General features: G+C 43.3%; 1 protein-coding gene across 1 annotated transcript; it reads left to right on the plus strand.

Moving 5' to 3' along the window:
* The first annotated feature begins 2,851 nt into the window (after positions 1-2,851).
* si:ch73-206p6.1 (phospholipid scramblase 2) lies at positions 2,852-6,492 on the plus strand. Its single transcript, XM_061265785.1, has 7 exons — positions 2,852-2,921; positions 3,312-3,385; positions 4,048-4,090; positions 4,162-4,382; positions 4,457-4,618; positions 4,827-4,988; positions 5,373-6,492. The coding sequence occupies exons 2-7, from the start codon at positions 3,323-3,325 to the stop codon at positions 5,400-5,402; spliced, it is 681 nt and encodes a 226-aa protein (XP_061121769.1). The 5' UTR covers positions 2,852-2,921; positions 3,312-3,322; the 3' UTR covers positions 5,403-6,492.
* The last annotated feature ends 1,981 nt before the right edge of the window (positions 6,493-8,473 follow it).

Here is an 8,473-nt window from a genome sequence, read left to right on the forward strand (position 1 = left end):
CTGATGGGTGGCGCCGCGCATATTCACATTTGAATCGCGCCGTGATTGGCGCACATTGTCCTCAATAAGGCCGCCATACTCTCCCCAGACATACGACAATGACCTCGTGGCCCGGATGAGGGAGGAGGGAGGGCTGCAAACGTGACGGGACTAGCACGCAGGCTCCAAATTTGGAATACTGATTTTAAAGATGTATGAACTCTATTGTCGAAAATATAACAAAGAAGAAAAAGCAAATAGAGTAAGAGGAGAAAAAACTCGGCTTTGCGTGAGAGCGCGTACGGAACCATATGGACGCCCTTCACGTCTGCTCATTTCATACATGTTTCTTTTGACATCAATAACGCCGAGGCGTCCAGCAGCGCTTGGAACCCGTCCAAAACAATTATAAAGTTGCCGTGGAAACTGAGGTCCCGTGCCAGAGCGAGGCATACTGTCTCCGCTCAGATAACCGCCGTTGAGAAGTCACGACGCACAAAAGCACAAGTTAGAGGGGGGGTGAAAAGCGGGAGGGATAGGCTGTGGTGAGGAGACAAAAGCTCGGACATCCACGGATGATGCAATGATCAGTGGCCGACTAGCTACAAAAAAAACTTTATTCATCCTGAGGAGGACATTAGCTTAATAGAAATGGACTTACTGCAGCCCTAATTTTGACATTGCAGTGAACAAAACAAAAAAAACCATCAGGATGGAGAAGAAGCCAGCCTCCTCTGTGACACGTGCAATTTTGAGCTGAGAACACTGGGAAATATTGTAACCTCCACGCTAAGCTAATGAACACCAAGACGAAAGCGGCGTAAATGGAGGCCCTTTTTTTTTTAACATTCATCTCGGGGTGTCCTCATTATGCGGCCAACGCGACAAGCTCGTTAGGAGTGCACGAAAGATTACCCGTGCAGCTAAAGAGCACGGCGCAAACACAAACAGACACACAGACGGATTGTAAAACAGGTAGGAATGCGGCGAACACACACACACACGCACACACACACACACACACACGAAGAGAGAGAGCGAGAAACCCCCGGTGGGTGTAACTGGGCTCTTGGAGTCAGAAAGACAATCTGAGCGGCTTTCAAAGACCCCCTGACTGTCTGCCGTGTTTATTCAGATGGGAACGGAGAAGGCCGGCCTTGTGCTGCTTTGTTTTGATCTCACTGATGAAGAACATCAGTGTCAGTGTTCTTCCCGGCCATTCCAGGTGATAAAATGCTCCCTTGGTGGTGCACAGACTTTGTGTGCGTGTGTATATATGTGTGTGTTATTGCTCTTCATGTTTGATAGTCTGGATGCAGTATAAAGTGAAAGAACAAAACACTAAAATACACCTTTACCAAGATTTTTGTAAGTTGGGGAGAAGCTAAGGTTAGTACGGGTTGTTGCTGGAAGTCTAAAGTTCAGGTGTTCTGGGCAGTGTTGCATTTGCGCCAGAGATACCTTTTAGCCAAATTGTTCAATTTTGGTTTCATTGAAGCATTGCATATTTTTTTGGAAGATTTCAAATGTAGCCAGGCCGAGATTTCTTTTTTTTTCTCTAAGTCTAGTCTTGCCACCCTGGCCCACGCGTAGCACAGACGTATGAAGACAACGGCTGATTGTTGTCAAGTGTACCACACAGCCAGTACTTGCCAGCCCCTTCAAATTTGCAGTTGCCCTCTTGGCAGGCTCCCTGACCGCTTTTCATCTCACGTTTTCATTCATTTTGGAGGGACATCCAGTTCTCGGTAATATCACTGTTGAGCTGTATTTTCCGCACTTGATAATAACTGTCATTGTGTTCCATTTAATTCCTTAGAAATTCTTTTGTGCCCTTCTTTCTGACTGATACCTCTAAAACAATGAGATCTTTCTGATGCTCCGGAAACTCCCTTTATTCTCCTATTTTTTCTTCTATTTAGTGTGGCCCTGACCCTCTTTGGTTTCATACCACAATGCACAAAAATAAACACACACATACCTCTTTGCTAAGACAGAATTGTTCCTACGGTTCTTGAATTACACGTCATTACAATTCAGAGGCTTTCTGATGATGGAGTCTTAATCAAAAACATGGCTAAAGTGTGAAAAGGCAGGTTGTATTAGCACATTTACATTAGTCTTATGACAACACACCACCAATGTTGTTTTCTGGGCTACAGCGGGTCCACTTGGGTAATTTGTGTTACGCAAATTAATTAAAAGAAGGTTTTAGCCCCCGCAAACCTACTGAAGTGTCAGCAAATCTGTGCCCGAGTCGTCATTTGTTCTCATTAGCGTTTCTCGGGTAGAAATCAGCACTGCTTGAGGGGATACGGTGATTTTTTACGTGCAAATAGGGAAAGTCGACCCGCTGGTGTCACACAATTTGTAACACAGAGGCACGCTGCACAAATGTGTGTGTGTGTTTATATTTTGTGTTTGATATGTGGAGAAAAAAGGTCATTTGTGCATTAGACTTAGTAGTGACCACGAGGTGGCAGATTATTAGCTCAATACTGTCCTCTTGTGGGCATTTGACAATAACATTTAATGGGGCTGTTGCGAATACACAGAGGATAGATAGAATAGTGTATAAAGATAAAAGATTGATAGAAATATTCTATAGATTCGTTTATAAAAATTAAACATATATCCTGGGACTACTTGCAAAGAAACTATTCAAAATAGTACATTTTAAATTAATATTTAGTAATAATACAATAATGTAATTGTTGGTTTCTTTCTATACATAGATAAAATATTTGTGCTTTTTATTATTGTTACTTGATTACGTAATCTCCGACAGTCGTAAACACAGAGCAGTCTATTAATTTGTCTCCTCTTCATTGGCTGCCGCAGACAGGAAGTGTTGTGACGTAGACCAATGAAATTAGACATTTATCCTTGGGGTTTAGTTCCGGAGCGGATCGTTATTGATACGAGTGGCGGCCAGATAATTGGTGAGTAGTCGCACTTTTTGCGGCGACACAGATGCGTGCATGTGACGTCATCCGACACGCGTGGCCACGGCTGCTTGTGGCGCGTGACCGTGACAAGTGGGGCGCGCATCGTTTCGCTCATTTCACCGCCTGACATGACGTTGGCGTTTGACCCATTTAGTTGCCTAGAAACGCGCACTATTTTGTGTCCCTGTAAACAAATAAACAAACTAATCCTTAATTGTAGTTCAAATGTGTGCCTTGCGTCACTTACTGGGTTTCGAAAAAATCATTATTAATCCAGAGATGGAGTGTTAAAGACCACCCTGGATCCTGGTTTGTTTGAGTGTCATCCCTCAAAAGAACGGAAGAGAGCGCCAGATATCAACATTAACCGTCATTTCTCATTAGATCGAGAAGACATGAACATGTACGAGGTTCCGGAGATACCAGGCTGTCCGCCTGGATTGGAATACCTCACTCAGGTAAATGGTTTATATTCATTTATTATTTTATATATTATTTTTATCAGCGGCGGCTCGGTGGCGCACTTGGGTAGCACGTCCGCCTCACAGTTAGGAGGGTGCGGGTTCGATTCCACCTCCGGCCCTCCCTGTGTGGAGTTTGCATGTTCTCCCCGGGCCCGCGTGGGTTTTCTCCGGGCACTCCGGTTTCCTCCCACATCCCAAAAACATGCTTGGTGGCTGATTGAGCACTCCAAATTGTCCCTAGGTGTGAGTGTGAGTGCAAATGGTTGTTTGTCTCTGTGTGCCCTGCGATTGGCTGGCAACCGGTTCAGGGTGTCCCCCGCCTACTGCCCGATGACGGCTGGGATAGGCTCCAGCACGCCCGCGACCCCAGTGGGGACTAAGCGGTACAGAAAATGGATGGATGGATGGATTTTTATCAGCAGAATAAGGTGATTGAAACACAGAGGTTGCAAAAGTACTGACACTTCATTCTATTTGTAGACGTACAGATATCTGTGCAAAACACACACAACTTCAGAACATTCAGACTATGGGAAACATAAATAAATTATTAGTTTGTATCAAATGGATCATGAAATTTAGTTCACTTGAAGTTTATAGCGGGGGTTCACTGTACTGTGTATTTATGGTAATATTTTCAGCATCTGCTTTTCCAGGTAGACCAGCTACTCATCAAACAAAAAGTTGAGGTGGTTGAAGGTAAGCAGCAAGATTTTCCGAGAAACTAAACATACATGCGCAGTCGAGCTCATTATCGTTGGTCCTCGCAGCTCTGGTGGGATTTGAGAGCAACAACAAGTACGAGGTGCTGAACTCCGTGGGTCAGAATGTGTTTTACGCCGTCGAGGAGAATGACTGCCTGAGTCGACAGTGCTGCGGTCCCATGCGCCCCTTCTCCATCCATGTCTTGGACAACTTTGGACAGGAGATCATTACAGTCACCCGTCCACTCAAGTGCATGTCCTGCTTCTTCCCGTGCTGTCTTCAGGAGGTGCGACCATACTCCTGTCATGCACATCTGCCGTCTGAACCGAATCAAACAAACAGTGGCCTTTCTTTGTGCAGTTGGAGGTGCAGGCCCCTCCAGGTAACACGGTGGGGTACATAAAGCAACAGTGGCAGCCCTTGTCCCCAAAATTCATTGTGGCCAATGAACACATGGAGCCGGTCCTCAAGATCCACGGGCCCTTCTGTGGATGGAGCTGCCTTCCAGATGTGGACTTTGAGGTGGGTGAAGCTAAACACAGGGTCATTGATACAAAGAGAAGGAAACTGAAGCAAGGCTGCCTTTAAGAGACACAAAGATCAAGGCAGCGGGCCAGCGGGCAGAATTGAACGGGAATCCCGCCACGCTTCAGAAACCAACAAGACCTAAATTTGTGTCTGAAAGATCCAGATGTCAGCAGTTTGTATCTTATACGCTCTCTTCGTTCAGATCCTGACCATGGATGAGGTAAGCAAGATTGGGAAAATCAGCAAGCAATGGACGGGCCTCCTTCGGGAAGTGTTCACAGATTCCGACAACTTTGGAATCAAGTTTCCGATGGACTTGGACGTGAGGATGAAGGCTGTCATGATCGGGGCATGTTTCCTCATCGTAAGTAACCCACTGGGGATACAAAAGGATCGACGCTCGTTCAGTCTTCTGCGCATGAGTTCGTTCCTCCATGTTGCCAAAGTCGTGACATTTTTGTCAAACAGAATATCTTGAATATTAAAGTCACAAAGCCCTCACAGGAGCCTTGCTGGCTGTCGGAAGTGTTCCCATAGCTCACATTCTGGAGCAGTTAGCTTCACCAAAAACTCAAAACAGATTTTTAGCTCGTTCTATCTCTTCCAGGCATTTTTTTGCTCCAACGCGAAAATGCCCCGAACAATTTTCACGGTCAATTTACGATGTGGCATACATTTAAATTTCAGCACTTGCATTATTGTCAGTTTAAGGTTTTCTCCATTGACGTCTGTTCTTTTTTGGTTGCAGGATTTCATGTTTTTTGAGACAACTAACTAAGGAGTTGAAATGTTATCATGCAACGCTGCTGGAAGGAACGAGGCCACAAAGTGAGCCGTCCTTGTGTCGCAAATGTTCTCCGATCAATCGTGTCAACAAAGGAACATTGAAACTTGGAGATGCATGGATGTAAAGATCCGAACTTTGTTTTAGTCTTTAGCTACAGCAATTGTTTTTTTTTATGCTTTTTGGGCTTGTGTTAGCAGCATCTATGGACTTTTTTGTTTTTTTAAATGTCATTTGGATGCTTCAGTGAGACTGTATGGCATTGTGTTACATGGTTCTCAAATTCAAATGGCGGACTACGTAAAGAATATGTAGTCTTTTGAGAGGACTTACTGGGTGTGTATTTTGTGACTCCACATTTCTACACTGCTTTAAGTATTCATGCTTTAAGTCAACTTTGAAGTGAAATGTAAACAATTATTTTCAACTAACAAAACATGATGGGTTTAAAGTGTACGTTTCAGTCTCCTCCACAAGAGGTCACTATCTTATCACATTCCCGATGAGAGCCAAGTCTGATTTATGCCATTGAGTATCTATTTTTGGACAGACTTGGGTTTGAAATGCATGCTACTTGAATTTAGAGTCAGTGATTGCTCATTCACTTTTAACTGACTATGGATTGTACACTTGAAATTTATTCTAAATATTTTTTTTGTCTGTTGAGTCACCATGAATTCACTGTATTTAAAGTACATGTATTGTAGCAAAAACTCTTGGAAGAATAGTTACAAATGTTAATTACTGAAATTCTGTGTATTTATTTTTTCTACAAAAGTTTTTGTTTGCTTTGTGTTCAGTTAAATGAAAACTGTGTTTCATTATTTATGTTTTTATGCCTCTGCTGAGATTTTTTGGGCAGGTATTGTGGATGAATTTTGCCATCTGTTACAGTTGTCGGGAACAGTTGGTGGACTAATTCACTGAAATAAATGTGACAAGCATTCTTTGTTAGGTCAGGCTGCATGTATGGTGTGGTGGATAATATAACGGATGCTGCGCTCCCTTGAGGTCATTTCTTAAAAACTACTACATTCAATGAACCTGAATGGAAATGCCAATTAAAAAATATATATATTTTGGATTTGGTCGAAAAAACAATGTCGTTGTTTACCAGTTATAGTTGATTTATGACTTTTCAGGCGAGTGTCCAAGAAATACGACTCGCCGCTGCAATTGAAACTGCAGCCCTAAGTACCACCAAAGAAGAGTAACGTCATCGATACTTAAAGTGGCCAAACCGCAGACAGTTGCGTGGCTCACATATCGCATTAAGCATATCCTTCACAAGAACAGGCGGATTTTTTTTTTATGGTTCAAATGACGTCCGACATTGTTGATGCCGTCCACCTTTCAAGGAAGCACTTAACACTGGCTGGTTTGTCACTTTTCTTGTTCTGCACTCCACTTTCCCTAAGGAAGGTTTCTCATTCGTCGTCACGGGTAGACATATTGGCAGTCTGGTGCATCATCTGTTTCTTCTTTTAGCTGATTAAATACAAACTCCGCCTGTCTCCACTGCGGTGCCAGGAACAGAGGAAAGTCGCGTGTAGTCAGGAAGCCGCCACAGTGTTTACAATTTTGTTAATGCGAGGACAATTGCAGTCTTGAATGTTTGGGGCTTCGAGGGAAAAAAATAGCTTTAATGAAAGAGCAGCACCAATTATTCCTCTTCTGCCTTCTTAAGTCTGTTAGTCAAGTCGACAGGCCGTTAACAGTCAAATGCAGGTGTTGCTCGGCATCGGGACTTTTCACATGACATCAATTACCACAGAAGCTTTCCTGCTTCTGTATTTTGTATCTGCTTTTTTTTCTTTATTGCCGTATGGTGGTGGCATACCTTAAGGTACCGTGACAGGCCTACTCGATCTTTAGTAGTGCTTGAAAAAAAAAAAAAGGTATAGTAGCTCTGGAGTGTCTCACAGTGATGGCTCTGTCTGGATCTGCCCCAAGAACCTTTGGATACTTTGTAGAGGTGTAATGAAATCCAGCTTTTCCAAATGTTCGTATCGGTTCTTTTTTAAGACTGGGTCCAGTGCACTGAGATAAGACTGCAAATTTTCTTTTAACATGCTGCCAACATGCAGAAGAGATTCAGCACAACAAACATTTATTTTCGGAGTGACTTACTGAATAAAAATTGATTAGCCAGCAATTACAGCCAGCTGCATTAAAGGGCTTTGTTATGCGTGCAATCAAGGTGATGTTTGTTCGCTAACCTTTGTGTCAGCTTGGCTTGCGTTCACTTAACACTCGTGTGGATTACTGGTTCTTCTGAATGTGCTTCGACTCAAGAGAATTGGCACAGAGCTGCAACTGTCATAGCGTGACAAAATAATTTCCAAACATCATCCCGTTCTGTTGAAAAACTGAGTCGCAGTCAAATAGTGTCCGGTAAATTTGTCTGGCATGATCTCTCTGGACAATCTCAAGGTATATTGTAGAAGTAATCATCCTAATTAAAAAAAATAGGCCGCGCCACATTCGGACCGGAGTCTTGTGATATCATTAAGTAAAACCCTTTCAGCGGAGCGTCGCATAGGAGGGAACAATTTACCAGATGGGACAAGTCAGTCATCTGTAATGAGGAATGAGTGCTAAATGAGCCAAAGTTGTGGTTTCAAGGTCAGCGGGGCGTTGAGGCATGTGTAACAGTTGAATTGAACTGTTAGGATTGCGATTTTCTTTAGGAAAAATCAAACAAGCGCAACTCAAAAGGCGCACCCTCCAATTCCGCCTGTTTGCATTCCAAATCCATTTACTGCACACTTATCTTCATTACTGTCCATTTAACAGTCGGGTTCCTGTAATTGCAGTGACAAACTCTTTCCACTGACATACAGTACACCCCAGAACAGCGCTGCATCAAACCTGACAAAAACATAATACTGTACGATGTGCCCAACACAGTTTTTTGGGGGGGATATAGTCTATAAAATTGCTCAGCTGAAATCTTATCAATCAACTGACTTTGGGTGAAAAACAGGGCACACCCAGGACTGGTTGCCGATACATCATAGGGTGCATAAAAAAAAAAAACATTTGCAGTCACATTCCATTCTTAC

Source organism: Syngnathus typhle, linkage group LG19 (genome assembly GCF_033458585.1).
Source record: "Syngnathus typhle isolate RoL2023-S1 ecotype Sweden linkage group LG19, RoL_Styp_1.0, whole genome shotgun sequence".
NCBI classification, from domain to species: domain Eukaryota; kingdom Metazoa; phylum Chordata; class Actinopteri; order Syngnathiformes; family Syngnathidae; genus Syngnathus; species Syngnathus typhle.